This window comes from Suncus etruscus, chromosome 15 (assembly GCF_024139225.1).
Source record: "Suncus etruscus isolate mSunEtr1 chromosome 15, mSunEtr1.pri.cur, whole genome shotgun sequence".
NCBI classification, from domain to species: Eukaryota; Metazoa; Chordata; class Mammalia; order Eulipotyphla; family Soricidae; genus Suncus; species Suncus etruscus.
In genome coordinates this window covers 66,927,247-66,946,297 of record NC_064862.1, presented here as the reverse complement: position 1 = coordinate 66,946,297, position 19,051 = coordinate 66,927,247, and the positions used below count along the sequence as shown (strand labels likewise).

Here is a 19,051-nt window from a genome sequence, read left to right as displayed (position 1 = left end):
CGAGGTGGGTCTCAAAACACAAATAAAAGAATAAAGTACCTGTACTATGTGTTAGATTCTGAAAACGAGAGTCCTTCAGAAGTATATATACAAATAAGGCCAATGAAAGAATTTTCCTTTCCCAGAAATCTTCTGGGAAAAGAAAATCCTGCCTTGAGAAAATCTGTACAGTTAATATTTGACATCTAAGAGGAACACATAGCTCCCAGCCACAACCAGTGAGTCAGGCCTCTTGTTCAAGGTCAGAGTCCTCTCCCTCTTGATGAGAGGGGCCACTTCGAGGGATGGGCGAAAGTGAGGTCATGTCTGAGACATTCTCATCTCTGAGAATTCAGAGACTGACTATTTGGAGTATGGCCAAGGAGGGACACAGGGACCCTGCGTGGCTGCTCACAACTCTTGTCGGCCTGCATCAGAAGCACAGCGGAAACCTAGGTTGTCTGAAGCTGAGTCTGGAGTGTTGCCCATCCTGAAACCAGAGAAGGAAAGGAAAATGAACAAATTTGAGAAAAAAAAAGCGTGATGCCTTACTAATTTCTTGCTCAGTCCTCTATGGTCTGCAGATCCTAAGATCTAAAGAGGGTAGCCTGGTATAGACACGTGCTAAACGTGTGCTACTCCTGAGGAAAGGGGACACGAATAGACTGTGGATGGCTGGAGCAAAAGTACTGAGTTAACATTCTTGCTGTGACAACCCTAATTCAAACCCCTGCACCATATATGATCCCCTGGATCACTGCTAAGAGTGATCCCTGAGCACAGAGCCATAAATAAACTGGGACCACTGACACACAATATGGCCCCAAAACAAAACAGAAAGAAAAAAACCCATCATGGACCATGGGGAAAGGGTAGACTGTGGTGAGAGTGGTCTGGAGAGTGGTTCATAGACAGCAAGAAAAAGAGTAGCTAATACCCTAGAATAACTGGTTGGAAAAACACCTCTCTGAGAAAAATAAGAATACTATGGCACCACGTAGCACTTCACTTTCCAAAGCACTTTCCTGATGTTCTTCCTATATATGCAACTGCCTATAGTACTGGAAAACAAGGTTTGTCCAGCAGTTCACTGAGCTAGAATCAGACACAAGGAAGAATTGCATGATCTATCCTAGGCCTACCACTGCCCTCACAGCATCACCAAATCAGCAGCAGACCTGGTTTCCAAGAAGGATAGTTTTATTACTGTGCTTTATACAACAACAAAAAAGAAAAACTAGGGGCTCAAGATAACAAGTAAATCTGACACCTTGAGGCCTCTCCAGTCTTTATGGGATTCAAGAGTAGGACTTGCAGGAAAAAAAAATCAAAATACCAATGAGCAAAGTATAGAATCCTCCAAGGGGGCAGTGCAGAGCGATAGTATAGCAGTAGGGCATTTGCCTTGCACTCAGCCAACCCAGGTTTAATCCCCGCCATCCCAAATAGTCCCCCCAGCCTGCCAGGAGCAATTTCTGAGCACAGAGCCAGGAGTAACCCCTGAACACTGCCAGATGAGGCCCAAAATCAAAAAATAAAATCAAAGGGCTGGAGTGGTGGCGCAAGTACTAAGTTATCTGCCTTGCATGCCCAGGTATGGCCCAAAATCAAAAACCAAACCAAACCAAACAAAAAAGAATCCTTGGGATCCTGGAACTCCACAATTTGGTGTCCCCATCTGTGTAAAATGAGTTCATTTATCCTTTTTGTTTTGGTTTTTGGGCCACATCCGGCAGTGCTCGGGGGTTACTCCTGGCTCTGTGCTCAGAAATTGCTCCTGGCAGTCTCAGGGGACCATATGGGATGCTAGAAATAGAATCCAGGTCCGGCCCAGCCCAGAGAGATAGCACAGCGGCGTTTGCCTTGCAAGCAGCCGATCCAGGACCAAAGGTGGTTGGTTCCAATCCCGGTGTCCCATATGGTCCCCCGTGCCTGCCAGGAGCTATTTCTGAGCAGACAGCCAGGAGTGACCCCTGAGCACTGCCGGGTGTGGCCCAAAAACCAAAAAAAAAAAAAGAATCCAGGTCCATCCTGGGTCGGCTTAATGCAAGGCAAACACTCTACCACTGTGCTATCTCTCCATTCCACTTATTTATCCTTGATTCTAAACAAGATGGTGGTGGAAAATGATTTTTCATGTGCCCAGCTAGTTTCAAAAGTCAGTATATCTGGGACCTGAGCAATAGCGCAGTGGTATGGCGTTTGCCTTGGACATAGCTAATCCAGGACGGACCTAGATTTGATCCCTGGCATCTCATATGGTCCTCCAAGCCAGGAGCGATTTCTGAGTGCATAGCCAGGAGTAACCCCTGAGTATCACCAGATGTGGGCCAAAAACAAAAACAAAACAAAACAAACAAAAAAGTCAGTATATCCATGATTGTCCATAACCTTCTAAATTAAACATTATACTTTCTTTCTTCTTTCACCATGCCTAATAATGAGGACAAGAGAAGAAACTCAAATAATTAAGATGCTGGATACAAAATTTCCCTTGGAGTTAAAAGCTAGCAAGAAAAGATAAATGGGGTCAGAGTGACAGTACAGCAGGGAGAGTATTTGCCTTGTATGTGGCTGACCTGGGCTCAATCCCCAACCATGTACAACCAGGAATGACTCCTGAGTGCAGAGCTAGGAATAATCCCTGAGTATCACTGGTTGTGACCCAAAAAGAAAAGAAAGAAAAAGCACAAGTTGTGTTGGGCTCTTCTGCTTTTCAAATTGTTACTTGCTTTTTTTTTTTTGGTTTTTGGGCCACACCCGGCGTTGCTCAGGGGTTATTCCTGGCAGGCACGGGGGACCATATGGAACACGGGGATTCGAACCAACCATCTTTGGTCCTGGATCGGCTGCTTGCAAGGCAAACACCGCTGTGCTATCTCTCCGGGCCCGTGTTACTTGCTTTATTTTCTCTAGCTACAGTTTGTGGTGGAACTGGCAGTAAGACGTATAAATACCAGTTCTGGTACCATCTGTGTTCTGGGAGGCCAGGCCACAGGCCCCAGCTACACAATCCTTACCTGGTGGTAACGCGGGCCCGATGATTGGCAGAGCCATCTGCTGTGTCAATCCAGGATGCCCCCCGGAGGACACGCATGTCCTGGTTAGCATTCTGATAGGAGGAAGCTGTCCACTCCCACACGTTGCCCATGAGGTCATAGATCCCTGTGGGACAGCAGACAAGTTAGTCTCCTGGAGAAGCACCACACACCCACCTCTTCTGTCCTTCAAAAGCCCCACTGAACAATGTTCCACTAGGGTTTCTCTTTTCCTCGTCTTTTCAGAAAGAATGATTCCATCAGTCAATCTGTGGATATTGACAACAACTTGTGAGCAATCTTACCATAGGCATTCTGTGGGGGGAAAGCATTCACTGGGGAGATTCCATGGAATCCATCCTCAGCCTTGTCACCTCTGGGGAACTTTCCCTGAAAAGAAGAAATTTAGGCTCAAAGATTTGCCATTCCTTTTTGTCCACAGGAACACCAAGATCAAACTTTCTCATGTGGGATAGTAGGAAGGGAATAGAATAGTTATTGGATTCCTATCCTGAGCTCCTAAGTCCGTTGCCTCATGTCTCATATCCTTCACCATTACCTTCATTTACGTTGTTGTTTTGTTTTTTGGGCCACATATCTGGCAGCGCTCAGAGGTTACTCCTGATTCTTCACTCAGAAATTGCTTCTGGCGGGCCCGGAGAGATAGCACAGCGGCATTTGCCTTGCAAGCAGCCAATCCAGGACCAAAGGTGGTTGGTTTGAATCCCGGTGTCTCATATGGTCCCCTGTGCCTGCCAGGAGCTATTTCTGAGCAGACAGCCAGGAGTAACCCCTGAGCACTGCCGGATGTGGCCCAAAAACCAAAAACAAACAAACAAACAAAAAAAAAACCACCAGAAATTGCTCCTGGCAGGCTTGGGGGATCATATGGGATGCTGGTGATCGAACCCGGGTCAGTCACGTGCAAAACAAATGCCCTACCTGTTGCGTTATTACTCCAGCTGCACTACACCCTTCTGACTGGACCATTTCCATGGTACTTTGGGAAGAAACTCTCCTACCTTCCTTCATGCTGTGTGGTAGGATCTCCTTCCTCTTCCCACCAACAGTCTCTCCTGACAACTTTCTGCATCTTCTGCCTTTTTTTTTTTGGTTTTTGGGCCACACCTGGTGGTGTTCAGGGGTTACTCCTGGCTGTCTGCTCAGAAATAGCTCCTGGCAGGCACGGGGGACCATATGGGACACCAGGATTCGAACCAACCACCTTTGGTCCTGGATCGGCTGCTTGCAAGGCAAACGCCGCTGTGCTATCTCTCCAGGTCCATCTTCTGCCCTTTTTTTTATTGTGGGAAAGTGGTGGTGGTGTCACACCCAGTGGTCCTAGTGGCTTACTCCTCGCTCTGCTCTCAGGGATCACTCCTGGTCGTGCTTGGGGTCCTGGGGATCAAACTCAGGTTGGCTATGTTCAAAGAGCCTCATATACTTTACTATTGCTCTAGCCCATTCTCCTTTTATGTTGTTTTTAGCAGGGGTGATTTGGGCCATACCCAGTGCTGTTCAGGGCTCATTCTTATTCCTGGTTCTGTATTCAGGGATCACTCTTGGTGGGTTTGGGGAACTATATGAGGTGCTGGGATTGAACTGAAGTTGGCTATGTGCAAGGCGAATGCCCTACCTGCCCCAGTCCCAATATTCCTTTTATTACTAAGATTCTTAAAAAAACACATCTATATTTGCTGATGGAATTGAACTGTTTAGTCTCATTAAAATTTGCTCAGAGGAGGCCAGATTGATAGCACAGTGGTAGGGCCATGCATGCAGCAGATTCAAACAGATAGATGGTAGTTTGAATCCCAGCATACCATATGATCCCCCATGCCTGCTAGGAGCTACTAATTAATTAATCAATCAATCAATTCATTTATCTATTTCCTTCCTTCCTCTTTCTTTTTTTTGGGGGTCACACCTGGCAGCGCTCGGGGGTTACTCCTGGCTCTGTGCTCTTCTGACTCTTCTGAGCAGAAGAAGAGGCAGGCATGGGGGACCATATGGGATGCTCGGATTCAAACCACCATCTGTGTGCAAGGCAAACAAACTCCGGCCCAAGAGGAGCGATTTCTGAGCGCATAGCCAGGTATGACTCAAAAACCAAATAAATAAATAAAAGACTCAGAGGCTTGCTAGCCCTAGGGGCTAGATCAGGGAGTTTCCTGATCACTTGCTCTGACCTCTGTCTTAATCACCAACCTTTGTATGAGCATATGTCCCAAGGACACTTTAAACTAAGTCAATTCTTTTTTTGGGTCACACCCACATCGCTCAGTAGTTACCGTATTTGCCGGCGTATAAGACCACTGGGTATATAAGACGACTGGGCATATAAGACGACCCCCTAATTTTGCAGTTAAAACATAGGGTTAGGACTATATTTGCTGTTCAGACAGAACGTTCCTGTGCTGCAGCTGTATGTACCACAGTGAGCCAATCACAACAAGCAAAGGTTCAGAGGTTATGCTGTCATAGACTTCCTCTCTGACTCTGGCCAATCTGAGCAGGCTTTTGACAGTGTAGATTCGGGGCCAGACATTGTCTAATTTGCATGCATAAAAAGCCTGCTTGGATTGGCTGAGTTAGAAAGGCGGTCTGAGCAGCCTTGCAGTGATTGGTGCAGGATCGAGTTGAAAAATTCGTTTTGTGGCAATATTCAGAAAATTTTCGTTTAGCGACATATTGAAACATTTTTCAGGATATACTCAGCGTATAAGACGACCCCCGATTTTTGGTTGACTTTTTTTGTTTCAAAAGTCATCTTATACACTGGAAAATACGGTAATCCTGGCTCTATGCTCAGAAATCGCCCCTGGCAGGCTCAAGGGACCATATGGGATGCTGGGATTCCAACCACCATCCTTCTGGATGCAAGGCAAACGCCTTACCTCCATGCTATCTCTCTGGCCCCCAAACTAAGTCAATTCTAAAATGTTCTATCTGCTGTGCTATTTATCACTCCAGCCCCTAAAATGATCAAGTTCAATTCCTCTGATTCCTAAAATGCCTATTATCTGTTCTATAACACTACCACCCTGAGTTCAAGTGGGAATTCATGAATTATTTATCAATCCTGCCATTTTCTCAAACATGCCTCTACTATTTGGTTGCCTTTTTTTTTTTTTTTTTTTAAGTAAAAACAGGTTTTATTAAAAGGTACTGAGGTGGGGCCGGAGAGATAGCACAGCAGTAGGGCGTTCACCTTCCACGCAGTCGCCCAGGACGAAGGTAGTTTGAATCCTGGCATCCCATATAGTCCTCCTGAGTCTGCCAGGAGCAATTTCTGAATGCAGAGCCAGGAGTAACACGAATGCTGCCAGGTGTGACCCAAAAACAACAACAAAACAACAACAACAAATAGAAGGTACTGAGGAAAGGGAGAAAGAGGATAAAAAAAAAAGAGAGAAAGATATTCAGAGAAAGTGCAGGCTTCCCTAAAGGTGGAGAGTCAACCCCAGTACACAGTCAAGCATGGAAATAGGAAAGTCCACGTCAGGTGCCATAACAGCACATCGGTAGGGCGTTTGCCTTGCATACTGCCTTGCATACTACCAACCTGGGACCAACCAAGTTCAATTCCTGACATTCCATATGATCCCCCAGGTATAGCCCCAAAACAAAAAACAAACAAAAAAGAAAGTCCACATATCAGGGGGGAGATGCAGGTGATATGCATGCAGGGACCATATGTATGGGCCCACGGAGCACACGTGCATGGTTTCTTTGAGTTCCCTTCCACTTAGTTCAGGCTTCTGCACTCCTTTGCACATCCACACATTGTCACAGATTTAAAATTCAGAACTTCCCTGCCACCACCACAGTTCTGTTGCATCTGGTCTTGAACAAATCATTAACAATGGCAGGGCTTGGGGAACCATATGGGATGCTGGGGATCAAACCTGACTTGGCTGTGTTCAAGGCAAGCCCCTTTCCTGCTGTATTATTGCTCCAGATCCTAGTCTTTTTACATTTTATTTATTTATTTATTTATTTATTTATTTATTTATTTATTTATTTATTTATTTGGGGGGGGTGTTTGGGCCACATCCAGTAGCACATCCAAGGGAAGACACTTGCCTTGTGTGTAGCTGATTGGGGTTTGATTCCTAGAATCCTATATATATGGTACCCCAAGCACTACTAGGAGTAATATGCTGATCACTGCCAGCTGTAGCCCAAAATAAAAAAAGTCAAAAAGAAAAATGCAGGGCCCGGAGAGATAGCACAGCGGTGTTTGCCTTGCAAGCAGCCGATCCAGGACCAAAGGTGGTTGGTTCGAATCCCGGTGTCCCATATGGTCCCCCGTGCCTGCCATGAGCTATTTCTGAGCAGACAGCCAGGAGTAACCCCTGAGCGCCGCCGGGTGTGGCCCAAAAACAAAAAAAAAAAAAAAAAAAAAAAAAAGAAAAAGAAAAATGCAAAAGTATGTCTTACCTGCCATAGGTTGGTGCGGTTTTGCTGGAAATGGTTTCCCCATGGGTAGATCTGACCTGACAGGAGGACAAGGAGACAGAAGAGGAAAGAGAGGTAAACTGGGGAAGAAGGGAAAGAGTTAAGAATAGAGGATCAAAAGGAAGCTGAAATATAAGGAGAAAAGAAAGAATATTTACTTTCCCAGATCCAGTCATTCTCAGTGTATGACTGGGAGTCCCTGACTTCTCAGTTTCCTTCAAAGCTGGACTATTCCAGTATGGTTATGACCAACACCAGTATGTAAACTGTTACGAGTTTGTTTTTGAGGGGGGAGGTGTCACACCCAGTGACACTCAGGGCTCACTCCTGGCTCTGTGCTTAGAAATCTCCCCTGGCGGGCTAAGGGGACCATATGGTATGAACCTGGGTCTGTCCTGGGTTGGGGGTATGCAAGGCAAATGCCCTACCACTCTGGCCCCTGTTATGAGTTTTTGAGTAAAATGAAAGGAAACAAAGAAAAACTAGTTTAAATGAAGTTAGATTGAGGCCAGCAAGGGTTCCAGCTGAGAAGAGAACAGTGGTAAGTCAACCTCGCATGCAGTCAACCAGACTCAATCCCTGGTACCACTTATGGTTTCCAGAACAGAGTCAGAAGTGATTCCTTAGGACAGAGCCAGAAATATGCCCTGAATATAGATAGTCATGTGTGGTCCAAATATCAAAAAATGGACACAGACTGGAGAAACAGCTTCATTTATCACTTGTACAACATTATTTAGGTACCTCCAATATTCGAACAGTTCAGGGTGTGTGACTATTTGTAGGTTATGACTGCGAGGCTCTGCTACTGAACTACAACTTGGATCCAAAAATAGTGATTGTTTTGTTTTTGGGTCCCAACCAGTGATGACCCAGGAATTACTCCTAACCCTGAATTACTTCTGGAGGTGTTTGGGATGCTGGAATCAAACCCGGATCAGTCACATGCAAGGCAAGTGCCCTGCCTGCTGCACTCTCTCCTGTCTAGCCCCCTATTTTTTTCCCCACTGTGTTCATAATCAAGTTTTTCAGTTGGCAACATTTGTTGTAATGCAGAGGTCACACCTGGTAATGACTGGATGCCATGTGGTGTCAGGATCTGAATGCATAGGCCGGGAGTGTGCCCTCTGATTTAAGTAGTCTTGTATTTTACAGAAGCACTGATCTGAGATAGAGTAAAAATGAAACTCAATGGCCCATAAACACTTAAATTTAAGCACTGTTCTAGAGCATGTTTCTCTACTGGTTTCTGGCTATAGTCCATTGTAATTTTTTTTTTTTTTTTGTGGTTTTTGGGTCACACCCGGCAGTGCTCAGGGGTTATTCCTGGCTCCATGCTCAGAAATTGCTCCTGGCAGGCATGGGGGACCATATGGGACGCCGGGATTCAAACCGATGACCTTCTGCATGAAAGGCAAATGCCTTACCTCCATGCTATCTCTCCGGCCCGTCCATTGTAATTTTGTGTCTTTTCTGTAACCCTTCATCCTACCAGTGTGGCCCCTATTCTTTTGCTGTGGCTCCCGATTTATACAATTTCTGAGAACAAAGAACTGCTACTCAAGGAGCAAAATTTCTTCCAACCTTAAAAGCCTCCTTAGACAGAAAGAAGAATAAAGAAACATTGGCTTGGCTTATCTGTACCAGTCAATCCTCCTCGGGCAGCAAATTCCCACTCCTCTTCGGTGGGTAGCCTCTTCCTCTGCCAAGCACAGTAAGCATGAGCGTCATTCCAGCTCACATGTACCACAGGGAACTCTAGTTTTTCTCGGATGCCAGAGCCAGGACCTGCAGGCTGATAACCAAAAGTGATGTGAGACAAGTTTCTGGGAGTTCAAGGGAGGTGAAGGGAAGGAGGCTGATGGTACCTGAGTTCAGCTTTTAGATGGAGCAAGGAAGTTGGAAGAGAGTCTAGTAAGAGGTCAAGAGTCAACCAACTAAAACTTTAAGGGAGAAATAGAATGGACTGGAAAAAGGAATTAGGGTAGAGGAAGCAAGTTTGCTTGGGTATTTTCCTGAAAATGTACTACCATTAAAAAAAAAATTTTTTGGGGGGGGGGTCAAACCCGGTGGCACTCAGGGGTTACTCCTGGCTCTGTGCTCAGAAATTGCTCCTGGGAGGCACGAGGGACCATATGGGATGCTGGGATTTGAACCATCGTCTGTCCTGGATTGGCAGCTTGCAAGGCAAATGCCCTACCATTGTGCTATCTCTCCGGCTCCACTATCATCCAAATTATACCAAGCATTTCTGAAGGGGCTAAGAACTAGGGAAGTCAAAGCCTCCAGAATAATTGAACAAAGCCAAAGAGATGGTGGAAGCAACACTTACCTGCCTCCAGAATGCCCTTTCCACAGGAAGCCACCAGAGAACAGACTGTGAAAGACAAGAGCATGATTACGAGATGCCCTAACTCCACATAGCACCTTCCAGACTTTGGTCTGAGACGCTAATGATCTAAGTGGGGCTGCCAGTGAATTTCCTTTTATCTTTTTTTTTTTTTTGGGGGGGGGGCACACCTGGCGGTGCTCAGAGGTTACTCCTAGCTATCTGCTCAGAAATAACTCCTGGCAGGCACAGGACGCCAGGATTCGAACCAACCACCTTAGGCCCTGGATTGGCTGCTTGCAAGGCAAACGCCGCTGTGCTATGTCTCTGGCTCCTCCTTTTATCTTTTCATTTGGGGGCCAAACCCAGTAGTTCTTAGGATCTACTCCCATCTCTAAGCTTCTTGATTGCTCCCAGTGCTCAGGAGACCACGCATGCAATGCTGGGGAATGGGATACCATGTACGCAGGCTTACTGAGCTCCCTCCTGGCCTTAGAGTGTGATATCTCGAGGGCTTGACAGATAAAGCAGGAGTTAGGGAATTTGTCTTGCAAGAGATCCTAACAAGATGTCTCCTAATCTCCTCGCCAAAACAACCTGGTCAGAGAGAGGTTTGCCTCCAGTTCAGGCTAAATTTTGGGTGTTTTAGCAGGGTATCTGTGGAATCAACCCAATGTTGACTTCCCATACAAGTTAATTTGAAACTTCTAGGTTGGGTTTCTACTTGTTTCCATCTGTTCTCCACATTTCTGTGTGTGTGTGTGTGTGTGTGTGTGTGTGTGTGTGTGTGTGTGTGTGTGTGTTTGTGTGTGTGTGACACAACTGGCAGTGCTCAAAGCTTGCTTACTTTTGGCTCTGCACTCAATGGTCACTCCTGGCAGGGCTTAGGGCACCACACGCAGTGCTGGAGATCAAACCCGAATATTCCATGGAGGTAAGCAGGCAAAGTTCTCAACTCATTACCAACCCATTATACTATCTCTCCTGCTTCCACCTTTTGGATTTGTTTCTCTCTTGTGGCCAAAGTGAATTCATATCTCACAGGCTAGCAGCACCGAGTCTGATTTTCTCACCTTCATGTGCTGGTTTGCTTTGTTTCTAAGTTCTTCAGAGACCAAGTCCTCAAAGACAAAGCTCCACCCAAACATCTCGGCCTCTGTCTTGTACTTTTTCTCCCTGACAAACTCCCTGAAAAAGAAAGATTTCACCTGGTTCAGCTGAGAAGACTCTGTTTTCCATCCTTATCTTCTCCTGCTCTATAAAATTTATAGCCTTGTCCTTCGAGTCACATAGCACCAAGTTTTCCTGAAGGTCAAGGAACTACCGTGAAAGCTTGAACAGTTCTTTTGTTTTGTTTTGGGGCAACAACCAGCGGTGCTCAGGGGTTACTCTGGTTCTGTACTCAGGGATCATTCCTGGCAGGCTTGGGGGAACCATGTGGGGTGTTGGGGATTAAACCTGGGCCAGCAGTGTGCAAAGCAAATATCTGTCGTGGTACTGCCAAGACCCTAAACAGATTTTCTTTTTACATCTGTTGCTGTCCTAGCACACAAATGAAAAGTTATATTTGCATGGCACAAGGTCAAGAAACAGGGCCTGGAACAACCATGGAACATAAATCAGGGTCTAGGTAAAGTCTTGGGAAAGAATAAAGAAGACAGACTCATAGAGCTGCAAGCTGAGAACCAACTAAAGGGAAGAAATAGTCTTACAAGTGGGACTTGTCCTCCAAGATGCTGACTGGTACACAGAGGGTGTAAAACATTTAGAACATCTTGTCATTATTTAAAAGTCAAATTTTATTTCAAAAAACCCAATTTCCTGTTTCTTTGAATTTTATTGTAGGTCTGAGGCCATGGTTGGTCCCAACCCACAGTAATTGGCCTGAGCTGCTCCTCTGCCACTCTTGCCATGTGACTTGTTTTATTTTCAATTTTAGCATTCAGGGCTATACCCCACAGTGGTAGGTAGCCAGGATACTCCTGGCTCTGTGCTCAGAGGAGCTGTATTTAGTGCCAGGGATAAAACCAAGGCTGGTTGCATGTATTATCTCTCCAGTCCTAAATGAGGTTGAGAGAATCTTTTGCTGTATGTGTAATTCACATACAGTAAATTAATATTGTTTTAGAAATTTAGCCATTATGCTAATCAAAAAAAGAGTCAGAGCAGAACCATTAACCAGCTTTCCAATTTCCCCCATGCCACTAAACAAATGAGCAAAGAAATACATTTCTTTTCTATTTTTTTGTTTCGTTTTGTTTTTTGGGTCACACCCCATGACACTCAGGGGTTACTCCTGGCTATGCTCCTAGAAATCGCTCCTGGCTTGGGGGACCATATGGGAAGCAGGGGGATCGAATCGCAGTTCATCCTAGGCTAGTGCCGGCAAGACAGAAACCTCACCGCTCCATCCCCAAAATACATTTCTTTTCTGAAAGGTCTTTACCACTTTCATGATCTCACAATGGTCATATAAGGTAGTCCAATAAGAAGTTATTATCTCCATCTAACAAATCAAAGAAACTGAGTCAAATAAGAATGGTCTGTGGCATTTGCAATCAAAACATGTACTCCAGGCTTGGCTTATGGCCCAGCTTCACCATTCCTCATGAGGAATGCAGAAACACCAATCTGACCAAACTGCTGGTAGTTAGTTGGGCTGTTATCACCAGCACTTCTGTTTTGTTTTTGGGCCACTCCAGGGTTTATATCTGGTTCTGTTCAGAAATCACTCCTGGCAGGCTTAGGGGACCGTATGGGATACTAGAGACCAAACACAGGTCAGCTGTGTGCAAGACAAAAACCCTACACACACAAAAAAAAAAAAAAAAAAAAAGAACCCTACTCACTGTGCTATCACTCTGGCCCCTCACCAGGACTTTTTTGGGATGAGTATGGGCACTCTCCCCTGCCATCTCGTACTTTCAGAAGACATGGCAGCCATAATCAAGCCCACAAATGCAGTTGACATGTCTACACCCAGGCAGTTCCATAGACTCATTCTGTTCTCAAAAGAGATATAAATCAAGCTGTGAATAATCAACAGGGCACACAGCTGAAAGCTGGCAATTTCTGGAGGAGAAAGTGGGCCAAGTCCCACCCTGCTGAAGTCATGTCTAATGCATCCATAATCACCACTTTGCCAATAGCCATGCTCCACCACTCCTCTATGATTCTGCAGATACCAATCTGAACAAATTCCAGATATGCTAGTATTTGTATGATATAATCAGGACATTTTTGGAGTGAGTATGGACACCCTCCCCCTGAATTTTCATACTTCTTACAGACCTGGCAGCCAAAACACACGTCCCACAAAAGCTGCATTATCAGCAATAATGCCGTGAATTCCTGGACCATGTGGAGGCAAACTTTTTTTTGGGTTACACTCGGCAGTGCTCAGGGGATACTCCTGGCTCTGGGCTCAAAAACTGCTCCTGGCATGCTCAGGGGACCATATGGGATGCCGGTATTCGAATCACCGTCTATCCTGGGTCGGCTACGCGCAAGGCAAATGCTCTACTGCTATGCTATCTATCTGGCTCCACAACTTCATTTTTGTTTAATACTGTCATCCCCAGGGCCGGAAAGATAGCATGGAGGTAGGTCATTTGTCTTGCATGCAGAAGGACGGTGGTTCGAATCCCGGCATCCCATATGGTCCCCCAAGCCTGCCAGGTGTGACCCCAAAACAAACAAACAACAAAAAAATACTGTCATCCTCATAGAAACACACCGATTTAGATGTCAATGTGTAGATAAAGTCACTTAATATTCAGATATAATAGAAAAAACAGAATGGTCAGTTAGCAACAAGAGCTTACTAAATCTTTTGACAATGACTTAATAACCTTATTCGAGAAACAATAATTTCCACCAAATTTGCTTGTTTTTGTACTTCTTTTTCTTCTTTTTTTTTGGGCCACACCCTGTGACACTCAGGGGTTACTCCTGGCTATGCGCTCAGAAGTTGCTCCTGGCTTCTTGGGGGACCATATGGGACGCCGGGGGATCGAACCGCGGTCCATCCTAGGCTAGCGCAGGCAAGGCAGGCACCTTACCTCCAGCGCCACCGCCCGGCCCCTTCTTCTTCTTCTTTTCTTTGTCCCATCTTTTTTTTTTTTTTTTTTTTTTTGGTTTTTGGGTCACACCCGGTAACGCTCAGGGGTTACTCCTGGCTATGTGCTCAGAAGTTGCTCCTGGCTTGGGGGACCATATGGGATACCGGGGGATCGAACCGCGGTCCGTCCAAGGCTAGTGCAGGCAAGGCAGGCACCTTACCTTTAGCGCCACCGCCCGGCCCCTCTTTGTCCCATCTTAAGTAAAAATTGTTTTTTGATTTTTGGTTTTGGAGCCACACCTGGTAGTAGTTCTGGTGTTACTGAGGCTCTGAGCTCAGAAATCACTCCTGGCAAGCTTAGGGGACCATATAGGATGTTGGAGATTGGACCTAGGTACAATGAAAATGCTCTACCCGTTTTGCTATTGTTCCGGCCCCTTAAGTCAAAAAGAAAAATTTATTTTTGGGCAGGGGGCACAGCTGTTTGATGCTCAGGGGTTACTCCTGGCTATGTGCTCAAAAATCGCCCCTGGTTGAGGGGACCATATGGGACGCCAGGGGATCTAACCCTGGTCCATCTCAGGCTAGTGCTTGCAAGGCAGACACCTTACCTCTAGCGCCACCTCTCCTGCCCCTAAGTCAAAAATTTAAGAGTAAGAGCTACTGGGTCAAAGGAGCTGAGGGGTAATCAATATTTCTTCTTCTTCTTCTTCTTCTTTTTTTTTTTTTTGGCTTTTGGGCCACACCCAGTGATGCTCAGGGGTTACTCCTGGCTATGCACTCAGAAGTCACTCCTGGCTTGGGGGACCATATGGGACACCGGGGGATCAAAATACGGTCCGTCCTAGGCTAGTGTAGGCTCTGACCCCATCAACATTTCTTTTTTATTTTTAATCAACAATTCTTATACTTCAATCTGTGTCTCCTCAATTAAGAGCCAATTCTTTTTAGATATTAGGATTTAAGATTAAAGATTTTCTTCCTCTTAGAAAGTCTCCAGTCTAGAGATAGCATGGAGGTAAGGCGTTTACCTTTCATGCAGAAGGTCATCGGTTCGAATCCCAGCGTCCCATATGGTCCCCCCGTGCCTGCCAGGAGCAATTTCTGAGCATGGAGCCAGGAAAAACCCCTGAGCACTGCCGGGTGTGACCCAAAAACCACAAAAAAAAAAAAAAAAAAAAAAAAAAAGAAAAGTAAAGAAAAGAAAGTTTCCAGTCTTTCTGATATACCTGAAATCTTTGTTGGTGACAGGAAATATATCGATGGCAAAGGGTTTTACTATCACCTCTCGAACAGGGTTTTCACCATCTCTGCCATCTGGAGAATTTGTTCCCATCTGGAATCTGCCACCTGAGAGCTGCACCATATTAGCAGTGTGCCCATTCCCTGCAGAGAAAAAAAGAGAGTCATCAATAATACATGAAGGGGCTGAAGAGATAGCATGGAGGTAAGATGTTTGTCTTGCATGCAGAAGGATGATGGTTTGAAACCCAGCATCCCATATGGTCCCCTGTGCCTGCCAGGGGCGATTTCTGAGTGCAGAGCCAGGAGTAACCCCTGAGAACTACTGGGTGTGACCCAAAAACCAAAAACAAACAAAAAAAATTAATAAACCATGAATATATATGAGAATCTTTGCCTCGTATTTATAATACTTATAATTATATAATTTGAAAAAAAATCAATATTTTTTATTTGGGAATCAGCAATGTAGCGCCACCAAGTCTTGATTACTGCCGAGTGTGGCCCAAACTATAGACAGTTAATTCTTATTGGGCTGCTTAATTTAGGCAAATTCATACAAATTTTGATTTTTTTTTTTTTATGTTTCTTTTGGGGCCACACCTGGTGACACTCAAGGGTTACTCCTGGCTACGCGCTAAGAAATTGCTCCTGGCTTGGGAGACCATATTAGCGTGTGCAATGCAAATGTCCTACCACTTGCGCCACCACTTCATCCCCCAAATTTTGATTTTTTTAACCTCTAAAATGGAGATAACTCATAGATCATGGCTATATAAATTAAATATATATATATATATATATATATATATATATAATGTTGAACACATGACAGGTCTTCAATGACTGTGTCTTTTTTCTGACCTGTTATAAATACAAAAAATTTTCTTTTCAACTAGGTACTGAAATACAACAGTATCTTTTTACCCAAATTTCTACTCATATGCTTTTTCTGTTTTTTTTTTTTTTTTTTTTTTTTTGGTTTTTGGGCCACACCCGGTGACGCTCAGGGGTTACTCCTGACTATGCGCTCAGAAGTCGCTCCTGGCTTGGGGGACCATATGGGATGCCGGGGGATCGAACCGCGGTCCGTCTCCTAGGCTAGCGCAGGTAAGGCAGGCACCTTACCTCGAGCGCCACCGCCCGGCCCCGCTTTTTCTGTTTTTATCTCTCCATTTGTTTAACTCACTTTAAATGATTTTCACCATATCATATACTCCAGAAAGTGTATCCTTGTCACCTAGAACAGATGCACAATAATTACAAATAATACTGTTGGAGCCGGAGAGATAACATGGAGGTAAGGCATTTGCCTTGCATGCAGAAGAGTAAATTCTAATTCAGGCATCCCATATGGTCCCCTGAGCCTGCCAGGAGCGATTTCTGAGCATAGAGCCAGGAGTAACCCTGAGTGCTTCCAGGTGTGACCCAAAAACCAAAAAAAATTAAAAAAAAATACTGTTGATTACCTTTGAAAATCACATAATTAAAAGGATTTAATATTATTTATTTAATAGATATTTATGTATTTAATAGATAAGATGCATAAAACTACTGAGCAAGAGGCAGGATAAGACATCTATTACTTATAGGTCAGATATTTTCTAATAATCCACACTTTTCTGGCATGATGGCACTACTTTATAAGTACTTAGTACTTTAGCACTACTTTTACTAAATTCCTCAAAGGCACAAATTTTAGGTCTTTTATGTTCAAATTCCTACTACACACTGGTCTTCTTATTCTGACATTTCATAGATAATCATATCCCTAGAGGTATAAAAAAATAAAGGAAATTTGATTAAAAGGAAATGAAGAGGGGCTGGAGCAATGGTACAGAGGATAGGGCACTTGACTTGCTCATCATAGTTGACCTGGGTTCAATCCTTCGCACCCGGTACTACCTGGTATTGCCAGGAGTAATTACTAAGCCAGGAGCATTGCTGGTTGTGGTCCAAAACCAAAAGAAATAAAACAAACAAACAAACAAACAAAACCGAAACAAAGAGAACCACTAATGCAGAGCACTAGTAGAGCTCTGGTAGAGCCTAGTACAGACTCTTGAGTTCTATTACAGAACAGCAAACCTACCGTATTTTCTGGCGTATAAGATGACTTTTGAAACAAAAAAAGTCAACCAAAATTCGGGGGTCGTCTTATACGCCGAGTATATCCCGAAAAATGTTTCAATATGCTGCTAAACGAAAATTGTCTGAATATTGCCACAAAACGAATTTTCCAACTCGATCCTGCACCAATCACTGCCAGGCTGCTCAGACCGCCTCTCTAACTCAGCCAATCCAAGCAGGCTTTTTATGCATGCAAATTAGACAATGTTCTAGACCCAAATCTACACTGTCAAAAGCCTACTCAGATTGGCGAGAGTCAGAGAGGAAGTCTATGACAGTATAACCTTTGAGATTTTGCTTGTTGTGATTGGCTCACTGTAGTACATACAGTTGCAGCACAGGAACATTCTCTCTGATACAGCGAATATAGGCCTAAACCTATGTTTTAGCTGCAAAATTAGGGGGTCGTCTTATACGTCGGCAAATACGGTAACAAAATAAAATTAAGAAACTGCATACCTGCAATGTATGATCTTACTTTGACCTTAATTCAGTAAATAAGTTGACTCTTTTTTTTTAGATGGAGGCCATGAAGTACAGGTGGTAAGGCACTGGGTTCCATTTATGGCACTGTCAGGAATGACTAGAAATGACCCTTGAGCAGAGGGATGGGAGAAAGTCTGAACACAGCCAGATTTGGTCCCAAATCAGAACTAAAAAACCTTTTTGGAGATAAATTACGTTATTTGTGTGAATGTAGGACTTTTGTGATTTAAATTGAATACAAGTTAATAAATGCCTAAATTAACTTAAAAATGGAACAGTGAAGGATACACAGTACAACAAAGGAGGCAAGACACAGGCATTCTGTCTTGCATCTGGCCACTTTCACCAACCTCAAATCACCAGTGGTCTGAGCAACGCCACCCACCAGTGGCCTCAAGTAAAAAAATGCACCAGGGATAGAGCAAGATAGTAGTGTATGCCTTACACACAACCAACCCGGATCCTGGCATCCCATACTCCGTGCACCGCCAGGGGTAATTCCAGAGTTCAGAGTCAGCCAGAAGTGACCCCTGAACACCGCTGGATATGGGCCCCAAACAAAATTGAACCCCCAAACACAAAAGGCATCACATGAGGGGGAAGATAGGAGAATAAGAAAGATGCAAGACTTAACAAGGAAATATTTAACTGGCTACAAGGCACGTTGAGGGGGATTAGGGGTAGGGCGAAGGAGGGTGTCCTCGTATATTTTCTCTAATTTTGCTAGAAAGACCCCAGAAGTGAGTTACAATGATCTGAGATGTTACCTAATCCTGAGTAGGCTACCTTTGGGTGGCGCCTCCGCTTCTCAGAACCAGATTAGGAAGCAAGCAGAGCCACTCCACCTCTTTCCCCCTGTCTTGAGGCCGAGTGCAAATGGCAGGGATTGGGCGGACTTTCGGTGGTCACACTGACCTAGTTCGAGCAGCGGACCAGATAGGAGAGTCAGCAGGGACACGAGCCTTTGCAAGAACCCCATGCTGGAACGAGCCAGACGGAAAAGAGGCGCGAGACGCTGCTGCGCATGTGCCCCACCGCCCCGCCCATTTCTCGCGCGCCTGCGTGCTAAGCCACGGGAAGCCGCAGGTCTGACGTAGGCCGAGAATCTCGGGATAGACGGGCGGCGGCGAAAACGCTTTGACGTGACGGGAGGAGGGTCACTACCCTTAAAGAGCCCTATTTTATTTCGGAACCGTCGTCCCACATACCCCGAACTAGTTTGTGGATCACTTGGACTTAGTTCCTACTCATATTTGAACTCATTTTAAATATCCTGGACACCACTGCAAGATCACAGCAAAATTTTCAATTAACATTTATTGCACA

General features: G+C 44.8%; 1 protein-coding gene across 1 annotated transcript; it reads right to left on the bottom strand.

Annotated features, from left to right (window-relative positions):
* Window positions 1-23: 23 nt before the first annotated feature.
* Window positions 24-18,752, bottom strand: SUMF2 (sulfatase modifying factor 2). Its single transcript, XM_049789548.1, has 9 exons — window positions 18,641-18,752; window positions 15,097-15,253; window positions 10,881-10,995; window positions 9,811-9,855; window positions 9,123-9,273; window positions 7,461-7,516; window positions 3,323-3,407; window positions 3,000-3,144; window positions 24-469 (listed from the first exon to the last, which is right to left on the bottom strand). Exons 1-9 carry the CDS (start codon window positions 18,702-18,704, stop codon window positions 391-393), a joined length of 897 nt encoding a protein of 298 aa, XP_049645505.1. The 5' UTR covers window positions 18,705-18,752; the 3' UTR covers window positions 24-390.
* Between the last annotated feature and the right edge of the window lie 299 nt (window positions 18,753-19,051).

Excerpts from the sequence above, each read along its gene's own strand:
- SUMF2 (XM_049789548.1), bottom strand. The coding sequence starts at position 18,704 with ATGGGGTTCTTGCAAAGGCTCGTGTCCCTGCTGACTCTCCTATCTGGT. Across the intron at positions 15,254-18,640 it reads TGGTCCGCTGCTCGAACTAG|GGAATGGGCACACTGCTAAT; the intron begins GTCAGTGTGACC and ends TTTTCTCTGCAG. Across the intron at positions 9,856-10,880 it reads AAGCAAACCAGCACATGAAG|TCTGTTCTCTGGTGGCTTCC; the intron begins GTGAGAAAATCA and ends TGTCTTTCACAG.